The sequence below is a fragment of the Pelophylax lessonae genome, assembly GCF_965119305.1.
Source record: "Pelophylax lessonae genome assembly, chromosome: 1".
NCBI classification, from domain to species: Eukaryota; Metazoa; Chordata; class Amphibia; order Anura; family Ranidae; genus Pelophylax; species Pelophylax lessonae.
In genome coordinates this window covers 864,649,420-864,672,993 of record NC_138768.1, presented here as the reverse complement: position 1 = coordinate 864,672,993, position 23,574 = coordinate 864,649,420, and the positions used below count along the sequence as shown (strand labels likewise).

General features: G+C 48.6%; 1 protein-coding gene across 1 annotated transcript in view; it reads right to left on the bottom strand.

Annotated features, from left to right (window-relative positions):
• Positions 1-20,903, bottom strand: part of LOC309550254 (uncharacterized protein) — a gene marked incomplete at both ends in the record, with an annotated part of 126,520 nt that extends 105,617 nt beyond the window's left edge. Inside the window, 3 exons of the mRNA XM_082250662.1 lie at positions 18,032-18,494; positions 18,587-18,648; positions 20,862-20,903. Coding sequence (XP_082106788.1) covers positions 18,032-18,494; positions 18,587-18,648; positions 20,862-20,903 — 567 coding nt within the window. The remainder of the gene's footprint in view (positions 1-18,031; positions 18,495-18,586; positions 18,649-20,861) is intronic.
• Between the last annotated feature and the right edge of the window lie 2,671 nt (positions 20,904-23,574).

Below are 23,574 nucleotides of genomic sequence, written 5' to 3'. Positions count from 1 at the left end.
CGGGTCCGTGTCCCGGACTTTTACCGAACTTTTCCCGGACACCGAACCCCATTGAAGTCAATGGGGACCCGAACTTTAAGGCACTAAAATGGCTCTAAAACACCAAAGGAAAGGGCTAGAGTGCTGCAAATGGCAGCAAAACGTAATTAAGAGCATGGCAAGTGCTCTGCAAACAAATGTGGATAGGGAAATAACTTAAAACAACAAAAAAAAAACAGAAAAATAAAACAATGTTCTTCTTCATCTCTGAAGGACGAGGCCCATATGGAGTAGGAGGGAGGTTGAGGTGGTGGTGGATGTGGCGGTGACATAGGCGTGCGCACAGGGTGTGCTGGGTGTGCCTGGGCACACCCTAATCACCTAGGGCACATAGCATTGCCAGTGAGGAGATGGGAAAGATCTCCCTGGGACCTGCTCTGCTCTATTTCTCCTTGCCTACAGGTACATGGCCCCGATACATTACTCTCCCTGCTGGCAAACACATGCATGTGTATTTCAACTTTGGGGTGCACACCTTAATGCAATAGGCTGCGCACACCTATGGGCGGTGTAGGTGGAAGCGGCGGTGGAGGAGGACCAGGGCCGGATTAACAGCATCATGGGCTTGGTGCTGAGGATTTTGAAGGGCCTTAAGGGCCGTGCCTTGCCATGCACCCAGAGGAGGAAGGGTGCAGCCATGCATGCCTAATTCAACATGGGATGCTGTCTCTGAAGCCCATAAACACATCCATGCATCGCCAACTGTCCCTCCTTGTCCGGCCTTCACGCTGTGTGGGGAGGTTCTGAGGGTGCTGCCTGGGGAAGCGAGCATAGAAGCCAGACTTCTGTGTTTACAAGTGACAGAAGAGCGGTAACAGTGAATATGGCCAACCCGGGGCCTATATAAAAGGTAGGGGCCTGGAGCTGCAGCTCCAATAGCCCCTACATTAATCTGGCCCTGAGGAGGAGGACGAGGTAGCCAACACTGCTTCTTTTCAAAAATTTTAAATGAGGGTACACCCCAAAAGAGTGAGAAAGAGCAAAAATGGAACAATGGGTGGGTAAGGTCGGTATCCATTGCTATTCTGCATAAGGTACGGAAAAGTCCCGTGGGATCCATGCCTGGTTCATTTTAATGAACGTGAGCTTGTCCACATTGTCTCTGGACAGGCGGCTGCGCTTGTCTGTTATAACGCCCCCAGCCGTGCTAAATACCCGTTCAGATAATACACTGGCTGCAGGGCACGCCAGCACCTCCAAGGCGTAAAGGGCAAGCTCAAGCCATGTGCCCAATTTGGAGACCCAGAAGTTGAAGGGGGCAGACCCGTCATTCACTACATGTAGGCGTGTGCACACATACTGCTCCACCATGTTGGTAAAATGCTGCCTCCTGCTAAGACGTTCCATCTGAGCTGCTGGTGCTGCTGTTTGTTGTGGCGTGCTGACAAATCTTTTCCACATTTCGGCCATGCTAACCCTGCCTTCTGAGGTGCTGGCGGTGCCCTGGTTGCGTTGGCGACCTCCTCCTCCTCCTCCTCTGCCTTGTGCTTCCACTGTGGCCCCGCTGTCAGATGGGAATGCCAGCAGCATGGCGTCTACCAGCGTGCGCTTGTACTCGCGCATCTTGCGATCGCGCTCCAGTGAGTGAATTAAGGACGGTACGTTGTCCTTGTAACGGGGATCCAGCAGCGTGGCCACCCAGTAATCAGCACAAGTTAGAATGTGGGCAACTCGGCGGTCGTTGTGGAGACACTGCAGCATGTAATCGCTCATGTGTGCCAGGCTGCCCAGAGGCAACGAAAGGCTGTCCTCTGTGGGAGGTGTATCGTCCGTGTCCTCTGTATCCCCCCAGCCACGCACCAGTGATGGCCATGAGCTGGCCTGGGTGCCACCCTGCTGTGAACATGGTTCCATCTCCTCCTCCAGCTCCTCCTCCTCCTCATCCTCCTCATCCTCCAGAACTGTGCCCCTGCTGGACAATTGCGTCCCTGGCGTTTGCGTGTGCAGGAACCCACCCTCGGAGCCCCTTGCGAATGACTGCCCTGAAAGCCTTGGAAATGTTACCTCTTCATCCTCCTCCTCCTCCTCATCCTGTGCCACATCCTCTTCCATCATCGCCCGAATTGTTTTTTCAAGGAGGCATAGAAGTGGGATAGTTAAGCTGAGAACGGCGTCATTGCCACTGGCCATGTTGGTGGAGTACTCAAAACAGCGCAACAAGGCACACAGGTCTCGCATGGAGGCCCAGTTAAATTAAATAGCGGAATAGAAAATATGATCCAAAAAAAGTGTATGTATATCACACGTACACAACCACACTGGGCCCCAATTACTATTGTTTGTACCCCTAAAAGGCTAGATGAGGAGTAGGGGGAGTATGGAACAGGCAGCACCCTCAAACCTTCAGAAGTATGAGATGAACCCCAACAACTTGGAAAGGTGGATCTCTCTCACACGTACCGACACAGACTATCCCGCAATTCAATTGATCCTCAAAGGTTTTTATTGAATAGCGGAATAGGAAATATGATCAAAAAAAGTGTATGTATCTCGCACGTACACAACCACACTAGGCCCCAATTACTATTGTTTGTACCCCTAAAAGGCTAGATGAGGAGTAGGGGGGGTATGGAACAGGCAGCACCCTCAAACCTTCAGAAGTATGAGATGAACCCCAACAACTTGGAAAGGTGGATCTCTCTCACACGTACCGACACAGACTATCCCCCAATTTAACTGATCCCCAAAGGTTTTTGATTAAATAGCGGAATAGAAAATATGATCCAAAAAAAGTGTATGTATATCACACGTACACAACCACACTAGGCCCCAATTACTATTGTTTGTACCCCTAAAAGGCTAGATGAGGAGTAGGGGGGGTATGGAACAGGCAGCACCCTCAAACCTTCAGAAGTATGAGATGAACCCCAACAACTTGGAAAGGTGGATCTCTCTCACACGTACCGACACAGACTATCCCCCAATTTAACTGATCCCCAAAGGTTTTTGATTAAATAGCGGAATAGAAAATATGATCCCAAAAAAGTGTATGTATATCACACGTACACAACCACACTGGGCCCCAATTACTATTGTTTGTACCCCTAAAAGGCTAGATGAGGAGTAGGGGGAGTATGGAACAGGCAGCACCCTCAAACCTTCAGAAGTATGAGATGAACCCCAACAACTTGGAAAGGTGGATCTCTCTCACACGTACCAACACAGACTATCCCCCAATTTAACTGATCCCCAAAGGTTTTTGATTAAATAGCGGAATAGAAAATATGATCCAAAAAAAGTGTATGTATATCACACGTACACAACCACACTAGGCCCCAATTACTATTGTTTGTACCCCTAAAAGGCTAGATGAGGAGTAGGGGGAGTATGGAACAGGCAGCACCCTCAAACCTTCAGAAGTATGAGATGAACCCCAACAACTTGGAAAGGTGGATCTCTCTCACACGTACCGACACAGACTATCCCGCAATTCAATTGATCCTCAAAGGTTTTTATTGAATAGCGGAATAGGAAATATGATCAAAAAAAGTGTATGTATCTCGCACGTACACAACCACACTAGGCCCCAATTACTATTGTTTGTACCCCTAAAAGGCTAGATGAGGAGTAGGGGGGGTATGGAACAGGCAGCACCCTCAAACCTTCAGAAGTATGAGATGAACCCCAACAACTTGGAAAGGTGGATCTCTCTCACACGTACCGACACAGACTATCCCCCAATTTAACTGATCCCCAAAGGTTTTTGATTAAATAGCGGAATAGAAAATATGATCCCAAAAAAGTGTATGTATATCACACGTACACAACCACACTGGGCCCCAATTACTATTGTTTGTACCCCTAAAAGGCTAGATGAGGAGTAGGGGGAGTATGGAACAGGCAGCACCCTCAAACCTTCAGAAGTATGAGATGAACCCCAACAACTTGGAAAGGTGGATCTCTCTCACACGTACCGACACAGACTATCCCGCAATTCAATTGATCCTCAAAGGTTTTTATTGAATAGCGGAATAGGAAATATGATCAAAAAAAGTGTATGTATCTCGCACGTACACAACCACACTAGGCCCCAATTACTATTGTTTGTACCCCTAAAAGGCTAGATGAGGAGTAGGGGGGGTATGGAACAGGCAGCACCCTCAAACCTTCAGAAGTATGAGATGAACCCCAACAACTTGGAAAGGTGGATCTCTCTCACACGTACCGACACAGACTATCCCCCAATTTAACTGATCCCCAAAGGTTTTTGATTAAATAGCGGAATAGAAAATATGATCCAAAAAAAGTGTATGTATATCACACGTACACAACCACACTGGGCCCCAATTACTATTGTTTGTACCCCTAAAAGGCTAGATGAGGAGTAGGGGGAGTATGGAACAGGCAGCACCCTCAAACCTTCAGAAGTATGAGATGAACCCCAACAACTTGGAAAGGTGGATCTCTCTCACACGTACCGACACAGACTATCCCGCAATTCAATTGATCCTCAAAGGTTTTTATTGAATAGCGGAATAGGAAATATGATCAAAAAAAGTGTATGTATCTCGCACGTACACAACCACACTAGGCCCCAATTACTATTGTTTGTACCCCTAAAAGGCTAGATGAGGAGTAGGGGGGGTATGGAACAGGCAGCACCCTCAAACCTTCAGAAGTATGAGATGAACCCCAACAACTTGGAAAGGTGGATCTCTCTCACACGTACCGACACAGACTATCCCCCAATTTAACTGATCCCCAAAGGTTTTTGATTAAATAGCGGAATAGAAAATATGATCCAAAAAAAGTGTATGTATATCACACGTACACAACCACACTAGGCCCCAATTACTATTGTTTGTACCCCTAAAAGGCTAGATGAGGAGTAGGGGGGGTATGGAACAGGCAGCACCCTCAAACCTTCAGAAGTATGAGATGAACCCCAACAACTTGGAAAGGTGGATCTCTCTCACACGTACCAACACAGACTATCCCCCAATTTAACTGATCCCCAAAGGTTTTTGATTAAATAGCGGAATAGAAAATATGATCCCAAAAAAGTGTATGTATATCACACGTACACAACCACACTAGGCCCCAATTACTATTGTTTGTACCCCTAAAAGGCTAGGAGTAGGGGGAGTATGGAACAGGCAGCACCCTCAAACCTTCAGAAGTATGAGATGAACCCCAACAACTTGGAAAGGTGGATCTCTCTCACACGTACCAACACAGACTATCCCCCAATTTAACTGATCCCCAAAGGTTTTTGATTAAATAGCGGAATAGAAAATATGATCCAAAAAAAGTGTATGTATATCACACGTACACAACCACACTAGGCCCCAATTACTATTGTTTGTACCCCTAAAAGTCTAGGAGTAGGGGGGAGTATGGAACAGGCAGCACCCTCAAACCTTCAGAAGTATGAGATGAACCCCAACAACTTGGAAAGGTGGATCTCTCTCACACGTACCAACACAGACTATCCCCCAATTTAACTGATCCCCAAAGGTTTTTGATTAAATAGCGGAATAGAAAATATGATCCCAAAAAAGTGTATGTATATCACACGTACACAACCACACTGGGCCCCAATTACTATTGTTTGTACCCCTAAAAGGCTAGATGAGGAGTAGGGGGAGTATGGAACAGGCAGCACCCTCAAACCTTCAGAAGTATGAGATGAACCCCAACAACTTGGAAAGGTGGATCTCTCTCACACGTACCAACACAGACTATCCCCCAATTTAACTGATCCCCAAAGGTTTTTGATTAAATAGCGGAATAGAAAATATGATCCAAAAAAAGTGTATGTATATCACACGTACACAACCACACTAGGCCCCAATTACTATTGTTTGTACCCCTAAAAGGCTAGGAGTAGGGGGAGTATGGAACAGGCAGCACCCTCAAACCTTCAGAAGTATGAGATGAACCCCAACAACTTGGAAAGGTGGATCTCTCTCACACGTACCAACACAGACTATCCCCCAATTTAACTGATCCCCAAAGGTTTTTGATTAAATAGCGGAATAGAAAATATGATCCCAAAAAAGTGTATGTATATCACACGTACACAACCACACTAGGCCCCAATTACTATTGTTTGTACCCCTAAAAGGCTAGGAGTAGGGGGGAGTATGGAACAGGCAGCACCCTCAAACCTTCAGAAGTATGAGATGAACCCCAACAACTTGGAAAGGTGGATCTCTCTCACACGTACCAACACAGACTATCCCCCAATTTAACTGATCCCCAAAGGTTTTTGATTAAATAGCGGAATAGAAAATATGATCCCAAAAAAGTGTATGTATATCACACGTACACAACCACACTAGGCCCCAATTACTATTGTTTGTACCCCTAAAAGGCTAGGAGTAGGGGGAGTATGGAACAGGCAGCACCCTCAAACCTTCAGAAGTATGAGATGAACCCCAACAACTTGGAAAGGTGGATCTCTCTCACACGTACCAACACAGACTATCCCCCAATTTAACTGATCCCCAAAGGTTTTTGATTAAATAGCGGAATAGAAAATATGATCCCAAAAAAGTGTATGTATATCACACGTACACAACCACACTAGGCCCCAATTACTATTGTTTGTACCCCTAAAAGGCTAGATGAGGAGTAGGGGGAGTATGGAACAGGCAGCACCCTCAAACCTTCAGAAGTATGAGATTGTGTTCACTGTACCCCACAAAGATTGAGTTCACTGCACCCCACAATGATTGTGTTCACTGCACCCCACAAAGATTGTGTTCACTGCACCTCACAAAGATTGTGTTCACTGTACCCCCCAAAGATTGTGTTCACTGCACCCCACAAAGATTCTGTTCACTGTACCCCACAAAGATTGTGTTCACTGCACCCCAAAAAGATTGTGTTCACTGCACCCCAAAAAGGATGTTGTTCACTGCACCCCAAAAAGGATGTTGTTCACTCCACCCCAAAAAGATTGTATTCACTGCAACCCCACAAAGATTGTGTTCACTGCACCCCAAAAAGATTGTGTTCACTGCACCCCAAAAATGATTTTGTTCACTGCACCCCAAAAAGGATTTTGTTCACTGCACCCCAAAAAGGATGTTGTTCACTCCACCCCAAAAAGATTGTGTTCACTGCACCCCACAAAGGATTTTGTTCACTGCACCCCAAAAAGATTGTGTTCACTGCACCCCAAAAAGGATGTTGTTCACTGCACCCCAAAAAGGATTTTGTTCACTGCACCCCAAAAAGATTGTGTTCACTGCACCCCACAAAGGATTTTGTTCACTGCACCCCACAAAGATTGTGTTCACTGCACACCAAAAAGGATTGTGTTCACTGCACCCCAAAAAGATTTTGTTCACTGCACCCCAAAAAGATTGTGTTCACTGCAGCCCAAAAAGATTGTGTTCACTGCAGCCCAAAAAGATTGTGTTCACTGCAGCCCAAAAAGATTGTGTTCACTGCAGCCCAAAAAGATTGTGTTCACTGCAGCTCACACACAGAAAAATGGATGTGGATCACTGACACCTGCCTATCTCCAATCCCACACCACACAGCAATATCGATTGTAGTTTGTAGAACACAGTTTCCCTAAAATTCAGCAGACTCTGTCCCTAACAGGATTGAGAAGAGATCGTAGATCAGGATTGAGTGCAGATTCACCCCACCCCCCACACAGCAATATCGATTGTAGTTTGTAGAAGACACTGACCCTATAATTCAGCAGACTCTATCCCTAAAATGCCTACAACTCGCCCTGCCTAAACACTCCGACCTGTCCCTCAATTCTATCCGGACACAAATGGTTTTTTCCTGCCTATCTTTCCCTAATCAGCAGCCAGCACGTTGATGTGTGCTCTGTCCCTGAATCTAAGCAGCATAATGACGCCGCTGCGGCTGCCTGGAACTTATAAAGACTTGGTCACATGCTTCAGACGGCCAATCACAGCTACTGAGACATTTGCAGGCATGGCTGGGATGGCTTAAGGCACACCAGTTAAACGATTGTTGATTGGCTGTTGAAAGCCCGCCATGAAAAGAGCGCCAAAGCATGCAAAACCCGGAAATAAAACGACCGAACACGGATTTTTACCCGAACATACAGTAAAGTGTCCGTGTCCGTGTTCGGGTACAAAAAATCCAATTATTCGGTACGAACACGAATAATACAGTCCGTGTTCGCTCAACACTAGTGTTAACCACTTCTAGACTGGAAGAATTTCCCCCCTTAATGACCAGGCCATTTTTTGCGATTCGGCACTGCGTTACTTTAACAGACAATTGCGCGGTCGTGCAACGCTGTACCCAAATCGATTTTTATTTTTTTGCGCTATAAACAAAAAAAAGCGTCAATTCAGAAAAAAAAAAGCAACGGAAAATTTATATCAATACTTACCGTAATTTTCCTTTCCTGATGGACTCCATGGCAGAACACGTATGGGTAGGCTCCGCCTCCTTTCCTACCCTATAGGACCCCACTCCCATAAATCTTTGCTCCATACCAGGAGCCGTGTTCCATAAATAGACTACTCCAGCAGATGGGAGGGGACTCCTGCTGCCATGGAGTCCATCAGGAAAGGAAAATTACGGTAAGTATTGATATAAATTTTCCGTTTTCCTGACAGACTCCATGGCAGCACACGTATGGGAAATAACTAGCCATACACACCCGGGCGAGTAACTGCTGGTTTAACAGAAAATAGGTTTAATTTGTACCGTCAACGGACAAAACTTTTAAAACAAAATTAACCGAAGACAAAGAAGCCGGTTCAACACAGTAATGCGACATGAAGGTATTGATTGTTTGATGACCAAGAAGCCGCTCTGCAAATCACGTCAGGAGCTACATGAAGAGAAGCTGCCCATGACGTAGAGATCCCTCTAGTGCAGTGTTTCTCAACTCCGGTCCTCAGGGCCCGCTAACAGGCCAGGTTTGCAAGAAAACTGAAATACATCACAGGTGATATCATTTGCTGCTCAGTGATTGCAGTATTCTAGTCTGCATCTCCCCAAGGTGATACCTAAAATCTGGCCTGTTAGTGTGCCCTGAGGACCGGAGTTGAGAAACACAGCTCTAGTGCAATGAGCCGTCACCTTCTCTGGAGGAGCCAATCCCTTGGCTCTATATGCCCACTGGATGGTCTGAACTATCCAACTCGCTATAGATCTTGAGGAAGCTTGTTTGCCTTTGTTTTTCCCATGGACGAGGACAAAAAGATGGTCTGGCTGGCGAAAAGGAGCCGTGGTCTCCAGATATAGCCGTAACATTTCCCCCACATCCAAAGGATGGATAGAATTTTCATTCTGAGATTTGAACGTAGGCAGGATAATCTCCTGGTTAACATGGAAGACCAAGCATCGGAACCAATACTACCCGGTCAGGAAAAAACGTAAGGAATGGTTCCTTGTAGCCCAAGGCACTGAGTTTGGAAACCCGTTTGGCTGATGTAATAGCCACTTGAAAGGCCTTCTTCATTGAGATATTTTTAAGGAAGAATGGATCCTCCTGATTCAAGGTGACTGAGGAAAGAAAATCCAAAACCGTAGGAAGATCCCACTTAGGAAACCTGGGTTTTCTAGGAGGTCTTAGCCTGGTAGCACCTCTGAAGAACTGGCGAACCAGAGAGTGTTTCGCCCATGCAGTCCCAGTAAAAGCCGAAATGGCTGAAATTTGGACTCGAAGAGAACTTACTGCCAATGACAGATCCAGCCCAGACTGGAGGAAGCCCAAAATATCCTGGATTCCTGGGTCAGTAACAGAACCAGATCTGCTATCCACATAATCCTTAAATTTGGACCAGATTCTTTCGTAAACTTTGATGATGCCGGGTCTTCTGGCACTCATCATTGTAGAGATCGCCTTGTTTGGACAACCAAGAGCTTTCAGTCTTTCCCTCTCAAAAGCCATACCATGAGATGAAGCTGTGCTGGGCAGGGATGAAGAATAGGCCCTTGGGACAGAAGGTCCGGATTGGCTGGCAGAGGTACCGGGTCCCGACAGCTCAGCTGGAGCAACAGAGGGAACCACGGTCTCTTTGGCCAGAAGGGGAGAATCGCTACGATCTCCACTCTCTCCGTCCTGAGTCTCTGAAGAAACTTGAATATGACTGGCACTGGGGGAAACGCGTAAGCTCTGTGAAAGCTCCAATGATCCGTCAGGGCATCTACCCGGTAGGCCTGGGGATAACGCCACCTCGTATAGAATTTCTCTAGTTTGGCATTGCTTGGAGATGCAAATAGATCTACCTCCGGACGATATCCTAGAGACATGACCCACCTGAAGGTCTCTGGATGAAGTGACCACTCGTTGTTGTCCAGAACAGACCTCGAAAGGAAGTCTGCCTGGACGTTCTGGACACCTGGAAGGTAGGCGGCCGACAGGTTGGACAGATTTCTTTGAGCCCAATCCATAATTGGTTTCACTTCTTTCAGAAGAGAAGAACTGCAGGTGCCTCCTTGTCTCTTGATGTAGGCGACAGCTGTCGTATTGTCCAGTCTTAGGAGGACTGAGGCATCAGTCGCCAGATGCTGAAAGGCCTGGAGAGCACAGAATGCTGCCCGAAGCTCCAGTACTTTCGAGACCACCACGCGGGCAGGGAAATCCCAACTGCCCTGGGCCACCTCCGACAGGCAGCGCGCTCCTCATCCCGTCCTGCTGGCGTCCGAAGTCACGACCAACCAGGATGCTGGAATGATCGAATGGCAATTTAAGAGATTTTCCAGCCACCAGGTTAAGCTTTCCCTCATGGACGCTGTTATCCGAATGAGGACTTCCGAACTCTCGAAACTCCACTGTTGGAGGAATCCCATCTGAAAGGGCCTCATCCTCCACTGTGCCCACTTCACCATTGGAGCCGTGGAGACCATGTTCCCAATTATCTTCATGCACTGGGACGCACGGAGATGAGAGGCTGATAATGCCGGACTAATCCTGCTGCGAATTATCGGAATCTTCTCCAATGGAAGGGAGATAGTGCCTCTGGAAGTGTCGAAGAGGGCCCCTAGGAAGACAAACGACTTTGTGGGTTCCAGATGGCTTTTTTCAAAATTCAGGAGCCACTCGAACTCTTGAAGGGTGGGAATTACTTGAGCCTTGTGATGCAGAATTTGATCTTGGTGTCTTGACAGAAGAAGCAAATCATTGTCATGGTCTTACCTTCTTGCTGTTCTCCTTCGTTTGACATGTGCTGGCGGCCGTCTTGGTTTCTGGGTTTCTTGTAGCCTCCCACCCTGCGGCTCCTCCTTCCCACTGGGAGGAGCTGGATGCCTAGCTCATATATATAGTAGGTCTGTGGCTTCAGTTCCTTGCTTGGTCCTCCTGTGTTCACATGCTTCTAAGACTGCTGCTGCTTCTGGTCCCTGATCCTGGCTTCGTCTGACTACCCTGCTGGTTCCTGATCCTGGCTTCGTCTGACTACCCTGCTGGTTCCTGATCCTGGCTTCGTCTGACTACCCTGCTGGTTCCTGATCCCGGCTTCGTCTGACTACCCTCCTGGTTCCTGACCTCTGGCTTCGCAAAGGACTCTGCCTCGGTTTCGCCATCCGTTTGGACTTTTGCTTTACAGCTTGATTTTCAATAAAGCCTTCTTATTTTCACTTATCTGTTGTTGTACGTCTGGTTCATGGTTCCGTGACATTAGGACCAAGCCATGAATTCTGACGGTACAGGGCCATCCTCGCTACCCACGCTGGTTGCCAGACTTGATCAGCAGGATCACCTGTTGGATCGGTTCGCCGTGGCGTTGCAAACCCTGCTTGAACGCACGGCTCATTTCGCTCCCGTTGCCGATGGGTCGGTTGTCGCTCCTGGGTCCGCTCCTACTGCCGCTCCGGTTGTTGCGCCAGAGTCTACCCCGACACCTGTTTTTGCACCTGCGGTGTTTCGGGGTATGACCGGTTCTGCCCCCCTTCCACAGCGCTTTGGGGGAGAGCCAACTCAGTGCCGAGGTTTCCTTAACCAGGTGGGCATTTATTTCGAGTTGCTGCCACATGCCTTTCCTACTGAGAGATCAAAGGTGGGCTTCTTAATTTCGCTGCTCTCGGACAAGGCCTTGGTCTGGGCCAGCCCTTTATGGGAGAACAACAATCCGGTGGTTGCCGAGTTTTCCGGTTTTGTTGCTTCTCTTCGGAGGGTATTCGATGTGCCGGCTCGTGCTGCCTCTGCTGCGAAGCTCCTTATGTCCATAAGACAGGGTTCACGATCCGTAGCTGAATACGCCATTGAGTTTCGTACCCTGGCAGCAGAGGTGGGCTGGAATAATGAGGCTCTGGTCGCTGCTTTCTCTCATGGTCTCTCGGATGCCTTGGAGGATGAGGTTGCAGCTAAGGACCTACCAGTGGAGCTCGAGTCTCTTATTTCTTTCTTGATTTTGATTGACACCAGACTCAGGGAGAGACCTTCCTCTAATGAGAGTCTGCGGAGGCCTCCTAACAGATTGGCGCCTACCTTTGCTGTCCCACCCGTGCCTCCCTCTCCTCCCACGCCTCCTGGGGATGAATTGGCTGGGGGTGAACCCATGCAGCTGGGCTTTGTTCGCCTGTCCGAGGGGGAGAGGGTACTCCGAAGACGCGAGGGTCGATGCATGTACTGTGGTCTCGGTGGGCATTTTCGGTTGGCATGTCCGAACCGTCCGGGAAACGCTCGCACCTGAGATCCTGTCGGGGGCAGATCTTGGGTGGAGTCTCCTCATCCCCGGTTTCCCGTGTTGACAAACCACTGATCACTGTTGTCCTCTCCTGGGTCGGGGGCTCAGTGACGACCCAGGCGTTGGTGGACTCTGGTGGTTTGTTCATTGATAGTGTGTTCGCTGCCGCCAATTCCATTCCTCTGCAGGCCCGAGGTTCTCCACTGGCTCTTGAGGCGATAGACGGCAGACCCCTTCTGCCGCCACACGTGACTCATGAGACCCTTCCAGTGGGGATAGCCATTGGTGTCGTTCACAGAGAGTCGGTCTGCTTCCAGGTTATTTCATCTCCACACTACTCGGTGGTCTTGGGGTACCCCTGGCTCCAGAAGCATAATCCGACTTTCGATTGGAGATCGGCCGAGATCCTCTTGTGGTCACCGCAATGTGGGGCTAGTTGCATCCATGGGCCTGTCAAGTTGCTGTGTACTTCCTCGGACTCTCTGTTGCCTCCTGAATACGAGGAGTACCGGGATGTATTCGATAAGGTGCGCGCGGTTGCCCTACCTCCGCACCGCCCATACGATTGTGCCATCGAGTTACAACCTGGTGCCGTTCCTCCTCGTGGCAAGGTCTATCCACTGTCGGTAGCGGAGAATGAGGCCATGGAGGAGTACGTGAAGGAGGCGCTTTCACGCGGACACATTCGCAAATCCTCGTCCCCGGCAGGGGCTGGATTTTTCTTTGTGAAAAAGAAGGGCGGTGAGTTGAGGCCTTGCATCGATTACAGGGGTCTCAATCGCATCACGATCAAGAACGCTTACCCGATACCCTTGATTTCCGAGCTGTTCGATCGCCTTAAAGGGGCCACTGTCTTTACCAAACTTGACCTGAGGGCGGCATATAACCTCGTAAGGATCAAGGCGGGCGATGAGTGGAAGACCGCGTTTAACACCAGGACCGGTCATTATGAATCCTTGGTTATGCCCTTTGGGTTGTGCAATGCGCCCGCAGTCTTTCAGGAATTCATTAACGATGTTTTCCGTGACCTGTTGCAGCAGTGTGTGGTGGTCTATTTGGATGACATCTTGGTATATTCTGAATCCATGGAGACCCACATTCTGGATGTCAGACGAGTGTTGCAACGGTTACGAGAGAACAAGCTGTTCGGTAAGCTTGAGAAATGCGAATTTCACCGATCCCAGGTAACCTTCTTAGGTTACATCATTTCCGCTGAGGGGTTCTCCATGGATCCTGAGAAGGTTTCGGCTGTCTTACAGTGGCCCCAGCCCAGTGGTCTTCGCTCCCTGCAGCGCTTTTTGGGCTTCGCCAATTATTATCGGAAGTTCATCAGGGACTTTTCCATGCTAGCCAAGCCTCTCACGGATCTGACCAGGAAGGGCAGTAATTCCCAGGTCTGGCCGCTCGAGGCCATCCGAGCTTTTGAGGCTCTAAAGTCCGCCTTTGTGTCGGCTCCGATTCTGTCGCATCCCAACCCTGGGTTGCCCTTTGTCCTCGAGGTGGACGCGTCTGAGACGGGAGTAGGCGCCCTTCTGTCTCAGCGCAGAACACCAGAGGGTCCTCTGCTTCCTTGTGGGTTTTACTCCCGGAAACTGTCTTCCGCGGAGTGCAACTATCAGATTGGTGACAGGGAGTTATTGGCCATCGTGCAGGCCCTTAAAGAATGGAGGCACTTGCTCGAGGGTTCGGTGGTTCCGGTCCTCATCCTGACGGACCACAAGAATCTGACCTACCTTTATGAGGCCAAGAGATTGACACCACGTCAGGCCAGATGGGCTCTGTTCTTGTCACGTTTTAATTACGTGGTCTCCTACCTACCCGGTTCCAAGAACATCAGGGCGGATGCCTTATCACGGCAGTACTCCGACCTGTCCAGGGAGGAGTCGATTCCGACTTCGGTCATACCTCCGAATCAGATGCTGGCCGCCATTCGCACCAGCCTGACCTCTCCCCTGGGTGAGCAGATTTTGGCGGCTCAATCTGGTGCTCCCTCTGGGAGACCCAACGGCAGATGTTTTGTGCCTGAGGAGTTGCGCACTCGGTTGTTGCGAACCTACCATAACTCCAAGACCGCGGGGCATCCTGGAAAGAATCAGCTGTCCTGGGCTGTTTCACGTCTGTTCTGGTGGCCTTCCCTACGTTCCGACATCGCTGCATATGTAGCGGCATGCTCCGTTTGTGCCCAGAGTAAGTCCCCTCGGCACCTTCCGTTGGGCCTTCTGCAACCCATAGCCACCGGGGAGCGCCCATGGTCACACCTGGGGATGGATTTCATTGTGGACCTCCCTGCATCCCGAGGCCATACGGTCATTCTCATGATTGTGGATCGATTTTCCAAAATGTGCCACTGTGTTCCTCTCAAGAAGTTACCCTCTGCACAGGAGTTGGCCACGATTTTTGCCAGGGAGGTCTTCCGGTTGCACGGTTTGCCCAAGGAGATTGTGTCGGATCGGGGGAGTCAGTTTGTGTCCAGGTTCTGGCGCGCCTTTTGCTCCCAGTTGGGGATTCATCTCTCCTTCTCCTCGGCCTACCACCCTCAGTCCAATGGGGCCGCAGAACGATCCAATCAGGCCTTGGAGCAATTCCTTCGTTGCTATGTCTCCGATCACCAAGACAATTGGGTTGACCTCCTGCCTTGGGCTGAGTTTGCCAGGAACACGGCGGTGAACTCTTCCTCTGGGACGTCTCCCTTCATGGCCAATTATGGGTTCCAACCTGCCGTGTTACCGGAGGTATTCTCTCCCCAGGATATTCCGGCTGTGGAGGATCACCTTTCCGTCCTACGTGCTTCTTGGGTACAGATCCAGAAGTCCCTTGAGGTCTCTGCGCAGCGCCAGAGACTCCAGGCTGATCGCAGACGAGCGCCTGCTCCTTCCTACCAGGCCGGAGACCGTGTATGGTTGTCCACCCGCAACCTCAACCTTCGAGTGCCCACTCCCAAGCTGGCGCCTCGCTTTGTTGGTCCCTTCCGAGTGCTTTGCAGGGTAAACCCGGTAGCCTATGCCCTTGCGCTTCCTCCTGGCATGCGGATCTCCAATGTGTTTCATGTCTCCCTGTTGAAGCCACTGGTGTGTAATCGTTTCACTTCCTCGGTTCCTCGGCCCCGTCCGGTCCAAGTGGGCAATCGTGAGGAGTATGAGGTGAGCAATATCCTGGACTCACGCCTGGTCCGCGGTCGGGTGCAGTTTTTGGTTCATTGGCGTGGTTATGGTCTAGAGGAGCGTTCCTGGGTTCCCTCCGCAGATGTCCATGCTCCTGCCTTGCTCCGAGCCTTCCACGTACGCTTCCCTCAGAAACCGTTCTTTTCTCCGCGGAGGAGGGGCCCTTGAGGGGGAGGTACTGTCATGGTCTTACCTTCTTGCTGTTCTCCTTCGTTTGACATGTGCTGGCGGCCGTCTTGGTTTCTGGGTTTCTTGTAGCCTCCCACCCTGCGGCTCCTCCTTCCCACTGGGAGGAGCTGGATGCCTAGCTCATATATATAGGAGGTCTGTGGCTTCAGTTCCTTGCTTGGTCCTCCTGTGTTCACATGCTTCTAAGACTGCTGCTGCTTCTGGTCCCTGATCCTGGCTTCGTCTGACTACCCTGCTGGTTCCTGATCCTGGCTTCGTCTGACTACCCTGCTGGTTCCTGATCCTGGCTTCGTCTGACTACCCTGCTGGTTCCTGATCCCGGCTTCGTCTGACTACCCTCCTGGTTCCTGACCTCTGGCTTCGCAAAGGACTCTGCCTCGGTTTCGCCATCCGTTTGGACTTTTGCTTTACAGCTTGATTTTCAATAAAGCCTTCTTATTTTCACTTATCTGTTGTTGTACGTCTGGTTCATGGTTCCGTGACAATCATCCAAGTAATGGTAAAGACGAATCCCTTTTGCTCTGATCAGGGCTACCACAGCCAGTAAGATCTTTGAAAAGATTTGAGGTGATGTGGTGAGCCCGAAAGGGAGACAGGTAAACTGAAGATGCACCTGACCCACTGCGAATCGAAGAAATTTCTGCATTTCTGTTGCGACTGGGACGTGAAAGTAAGCATATTTCAGATCTATGGATATCATCCAATACTCTGGCTGCACCACTTGACGAATTGTGAAAAGTGTCTCCATCCTGAACCTCTCTTTCTTGATGAAGGTGTTTAGGTGTGTTAGATCTATAACCGGCCTCCAAGAGCCGCTTTTCTTTAAGACCATGAAGAGCGGAGAGTAGATGCCTTGGAACCTTTCCGGTTGGGACAGGCACTGCCGCAGCCTGGGCAACCAGGGATTCTACAAATGATAGAAGAGTCAACTTCTTTTCTTCTGAACGGGGTAAGGCCGTAGGAATGAAACGAAGAATAGGACTTTTGTCGAAGATCCACACATGCCCGTGTGATACGGTTCTGACAGTCCACTGATCTTCGACCGAGGCTGCCCAGACGTGCGCAAATTGAAGTAAGCGTGCGCCTACCCGCACTGTCTGGACAGGCTCGATATCAAAAGGACTTAGTTGCCTCTCGGCCTCCAGAAGATTTCCCTTTGGAGAACTTTTGCCCCGTAGACTGAGGGCGCTTCCAGTTCTTCCTAAACTCACGGCCAGGCCTTTAGAAACGAGCCTCTCTGGCACGATCGGGATTTTGCCTGTTTTGAGGTCTTCTCAGGTCTATCAACTGGCGATCCTGGGGAAGGAACCCCGATTTACCACCAGTGGCACGGGTAATAGCACTGTCCAGTTTATTACCAAAGAGAGAAGAACCCTCAAAGGGGATTCTACACCAAGCCTGTTTAGAGGCAGGGTCAGCCAACCAGGGACGCAACTGCAAGGCACGCTTGACAGTGACAGAGGACAGCATGACCCGCGCCGCCAAGCGGATGATATCAATGGATGCCTCCCCCAAGAAAGCCGTTGCCAGCCTCAACTCTTGAATGGCCGAGCTCCTGGCCACCTCTTCGGAGACACTCTGAAGTGTAGCCTCCACGTTGTCCACCCAGGCTTCCATCGCCTTGGATGTGGCTGCCAATGCCAGGGCCGGCTTACAAGCCATACCTGCGGAGAGATAAATCTTTTTAAGATCTGTGTCGATCCGCCTGTCAAGAGCGTCTTTGAAGGAAACTGAATCTTCTAATGGTAAGGTCACGTGCTTCACCAACCTCATCAAGGCCGCATCCACCGTGGGAGCAGAATCTAGATGTTTCACTTTATCATTCTTAAAGGGATACATCCTGGAGATCTTGGATGACAAAGAGCTTCTTTTTTCAACTCCCTGCCACTCATCTGTAATAATTTCTCCCAATTCCCCCAGAAGGGTAAAATGGGAACGCTCTTTCTTAAGATGTTTGAAATATTTATTTTGCTTAGCTGGGGACTCTGCTGGGTCGTCCCACTTTAGTGCCTCCTTAACCGCTTTAATTAGCGGTGGAACCATAGCAAGTTCAAAACCTACATTTTGGTCTTCCAAATCATCCTCGCTGTCTGTAGAATCTTCCGAAAAGCGACTCGGTTGAGAAGTACCTGTCTCCAACTCATCCCTTGGAAGGGGACCCGGAGCCTCTAAAGAGTGACCAGACAGCCTACCAGGATCCCAGTCTCTGAGAGATTCCTGTACAATCCGCCTGACCATAGACTCCACTGGTTGTACAGTGTCTTGCTTCTCCTTTAGTACCCTGGAATAACAGGTATCACACAAAGATCTATCCTCAGGGACACGGGCTCGGCAGCCCCAGCATGACTTCCCTGAACCACGGTCAGAATGGCGGGATTGTCGCGGTGCGACTGAACTGGCAGTGTCTTCATGATGTTTAGACCTGGAGCTAGACCTATGACCAGATTTTGATGAAGAGTGTCGGTGGACTGAAGGAGATGGATTCTTTGATCCAGAAATGGGACGTTGGTCAGACCTAAGAGGGCTGAAAATAGAGAAAGAAACAGGGAAAACACACTTAGGCTCCGCACACCACCAGCCAACGCAAACAGGTAAAGGTTAAGGTAAGTAGCTTACCTGTTGTGCAGGGACTGGCCACCGGGGGGTGGTGAAGCATCCATTGCAGATAGAAGCACAGCCTGCAACAGGAAGAAAGTAAGCATACATGTACTAACTTTTGTCTCCTCACCATCCCCCCCAACCCCAAATAGCCACTGGTTCAAAGCATGACTCACCGCTGCAGAGCAGAAAGACAGCACGGGGAAGCCACCGCAATGCCCGCAGACATCCCACTGAAAACAGCTTTGACAGCTGCTTAAATCTCCCGGGAGCTGCGAAGCCACGCCCCCATCAACGCAATAGTGTCATAGGAGATCGGGAGCTGTGCGCGCGCATGCGCAAACGAAGCCAGAGCCAAGCCTCATCCTGGATGACCAATCGGAGGTCCGGAGAAGCAGGGGGAGGAGCCTAAGCGGCGATCTGGAAAGCAGGAGCGCTCCAGCCGCAAACAAACAGGAAATACAATGACCAAAGGAAGTTTTATACTTTACCACCATAATGATAGCCGAACAGTCTCATAACTATAACAGCTTCAACTATTCTGGGAAGGCTGTCCACAAGGTTTAGGAGTGTGTCTATGGGAATGTTTGACCATTCTTCCAGAAGCACATTTGTGAGGTCAGGCACTGATGTTGGACAAAAAGGCCTGGCTCGCAGTCTCCACTCCAATTCATCCCAAAGGGGTTTCATCAGGTTGAGGTCAGGACTCTGTGCAGGCCAGTCAAGTTCCTCCACCCCAAACTCGCTCATCCATGTCTTTATGGACCTTGCTTTGTGCACTGGTCATGTTGGGACAGGAAGGGCCAACCCCAAACTGTTCCCACAAATTTGGGAGCATGAAATTGTCCAAAATGTCTTGGTATCCTGACACCTTAAGAGTTCCCTTCACTGGAACTCAGGGCCAAGCCCACCCCTAAAAAGCAAGCTCACATCATAATCTCCCCTACACCAAATGATTTGGACCATTGCACAAAGCACTTATTTGTGTGCAGAGTTTCACTTTTCATCATAAATAGAAGCCTTTTATAAAGTGATAGGGCATTCTCACCACCCTGGACCACACCTTCCTCATTCCTATACCACCATTGTACAATCTCTGCACGATCTCTAGTTTTACCAAAACGAATAACAGTTGTGTTTATTAAACGTGTTCAGCAGCATGAACAAGTAAAGGTACACATAAACCAAATTAAGCATTCAATAAACAACAAAATAAACACCGTATATAAATGATCATAGGAGTCATACAAACAGATGCGCATTTGTGAGGTCAGACACTGTTGGATGAGAAAGTCTGATGCTCTAATTCACCCCAAAGGTGTTCTATCGGGTTGAGGTCAGGCCTCTGTGCAGGCCAGTCAGGTTCCTCCACCCCAAACTCGCTCATCCATGTCTTTATGGACCTTGCTCTGTGCACTGGTGAGTAGTCATGTTGGAACAGGAAGGGGCCATCCCCAAACTGTTATGCATATGTGGTATGCTGAGTTCCCATTACTGGAACTAAGGGGCCAAGCCCAACTCCTGAAAAACAAACAACCCCACACCATAACCCCCCCTCCAGCTAATGATTTGAGCCAGTGCACAAAGCAAGGTCCAAAAAATAATGGATGAGCGAGTTTGGGGTGGAGGAACTTGGCTGGCCTACACAGAGTCCGGATCTCAACCCCATAGAACACCTTTGGGGTGAATTCGAGCGGAGACTGTGAGCCAGACCTTCCCTCCAACACCTCGCAAATGAACTTCTGGAAGAAAGGTCAAACATTCCCATAGACACACTCCTAAACCTTGTGGACAGCCTTCCCAGAAGAGTTGATTGTTATAGCTGTTATAGCTGTAAAGGGTGGGCCAACTCAATATTGAACCCTACGGACTAAGACTGGGATACCATTAAAGTTTATGTGTGTGTAAAGGCAGACGTCCTAATACTTTTGACAATATAGTGTATATTAAAATATAGTTTATTTTGCCAAAAAATTACTTTAAGCATAAAAAAGTGTGAGTTGCAATTTTTCTAGGTCACAATTTTTGGCCAACTATTTATCAAATGTATATTTTCAGGGAAAAAAATACGCCAAAAGGAATTTGAGTACAGACAAACACAATAAAATATTCATTTTTTTGGTAAAATATAATTATGTAGTTGTGTCAAGTAAATAGATACCAAACATGTCAAGTCTTAAAATTGTATGTTGTAAAATGTAAAACGACAAAAAACCTAATTACCCAAAATTGTCCATAGGAGTTACCCATTAATTATGACCCTAGAATTATTGCTCTCATGCCGATGTGATACCTCATATGTGTTGGCCCGATTGCTGTTTACATAATCATCCATGCCCTAAGTGCTGTTGGGTGTGGTGTATGCTTGGGGAGGCGGGGTTGGTTTTTAAGTGTAGCACTGCCCCCTTGAGGACTGCCAGATTTCACACTTACGGGTCCCCCTGAGTTATCATTAGCAACCTTGACATGCACAGTCTCTCAATTTCTCTTTGGCTCGTCCAATAATCAGTCCAGGGGTATGTAGTTGTTTTTGGATTTTATTATAAATTAGGGTTGGGAGAAGGGAATAGTGGGAATTAACTATGCACAATAATGGAGGACGTCTCTTCTATCTCTTGGTACAGCCAGGCTGTTGATCCACCTTGCCACTGAGGTGAATTTAGATTTAAATCTCTTTCCTAAGATGACTTGATAAACTAAGGTTATCTTCAGGACACTCTCCTCAGTATCCTCTTTCTTGACTGCTGACACCTGTCCACTGACTATCCTACTCTTGGGGTGCCCCCCCCCCTCAGGTCAGGCCCCTTGACACGAGCCCCTGTACTCACGATGCTGTTTTTATAGGGTCTTCGGTGTCTCCCACTTAGTCAGCTCTCCTTCCTCTGGCCCTCAGGACGACCTCCTGATGCCATGTGCCACTTCTACAGAGGAGGAGGCAGCCGCCACCCTCCCTCCAGGACTCTGCTCTGCAGCCAAAGGCCCCCCAGCACATGTGCTCCTGGCTTTTATACAGTATCCCAGAATGCACCAAGGCGACCTGCCCCTGCCAATCACCCGGACTGTACCAAAGCCTATGCATCCATTTGTCAGGCTTCCTCCCACTGTCCAACAGGATAAACATGATAGGTAAAATGGCTAATTGGGCCCAATTTGGGCATTTTCACATTTTCACTTAGGGGTGTACTGACTTTTGTTGCCAGTGGTTTAGACATTAATGGCTGGTGTTGAGTTATTTTGAGGGGACAGCAAATTTACACTGTTATACAAGCTGTATACTCTCTACTTTACATTGTAGCAAAGTGTCATTTCTTCAGTGTTGTCACATGAAAAGATAGAATAAAATATTTACAAAAATGTGAGGGGTGTACTCACTTTTGTGAGATACTGTATATCCTGGCCCCCTGAGGTTATATCTACCTTCACTTCTGTTGAATGCTGCCCACTGGGGAGGTAAAGGCTTGAAAGTCCTGCCTACAACTGTGGTCATTACGCCTACCATCAGCCTGTAATGCAAAGGTAAGCAAATTGGAGGTGGAACCCTTTTTTAAAATAACATGGTAGCACAGCACCGTGAATTCTGGTGGATGTGAATACGCACATCTCAGCAGATGAGTGAGGGTGTCATTAACAATTGTTACCACTGCTGTGTATCTGCTAAAGGGCAGCATGTTTCCGTGGTGTCAGGAAAGCAATTTTGCATGAGTTCCTGACACAAGAAATGTGAATGCAGGCTAAATGTCTCAGTTACATTGGTGGTCAGTGTAAATCTTCACATTACATTGGGGATTGGTGTAGAATCCTTTCATTCTCACTAGTGGCCAGTGTGAAGGTCCCCCTTACATTGGTTGTCAGTGTAAATTCTTCAATGCGTTGGTGATCAGTGTACATTTCCCTTTACATTGGTGGTAAGTGCAGAAATGCCCTTATATTGGTGGTCCGTGTAAATCCCCCCTAACATTGGTGGTCGGTGTAGAAGTGTCATCTTACATTGGTGGTTAGTACAAATCTCCTCAACAATGGTTGTCAGTGTAAATTCCCCCTTACACTGATGGTTGGTGTAAATATTCCTATTACATTGGTGTCGGTGTAGAAATACTTCTTTATATTTGTGTGTGTGGGGGGTATAAAATCCTCATTTACAATGTGGTCAGTGCAAATTCCCTCTCACACTGGTGGTTAGTGTAAATCCCCCCTCACATTGGTGGTCAGTGTAGAATCCCCCACTATATACTTGCCAAAGATTTCCAGCCTTGCTCTACATGATTCAGAATTTGCCACAGTATACTGCCTCCTCATTAATCCCCCCTCCCCCCCACTGCCACTGATCCCATCAACCCCTCAGCATTCCCACTGATCACCCCCCCCCCCCCCCTTTCCCAGCATTGTCACTGATCCCCGAAGTCCTAGTATCCCTAGGAGTTTTCTATTTATTGATGGGTCCACTCACCTCGCCAGTCCATGGTGTGCAGGCAAGCAACCAATCAGTACAAGAAATGGGCAATTTGGGACTTTATGTGAGAACTGGCGAGCACTGCTCAGTGTCTCCATCCCTGTAAATGGTCAATTGAAAAGCAAGGGGGATAAATGAAGGTGTATGAAAAACAGCCGGTCCCTAGTTTGAAATACTTAGCAGCATGTCCTTCCTTTTGTGAAGACACTCAGGTTGAGCAGTGTTATTTAGTGTTAGGTTCTGCAAGATACACACCCCTGATGATGTCATACCTTTGACGAAACCGGTCGGGTGAAGCCAATCGTGACCCTACCACGCCCCCAATAGCTGGCTACCAAGGATCTCCATACTGCAAGAGATGTTTGCTCGCTCTTAGCTGTTTTTCACATGCCTTGATGCTCTACTAAAAACGTGAGTGCACTGTTTGCTTTTACTTGGAATAATTTTTTTTAAAATGGAGTTACGCTATGTCCCTGCATATATTTTTATCTTTTGACTTTATGATGTGGATATCATGTGTGAGTGCATAGAGAGACACCTTGTGGCTTATTGCGGT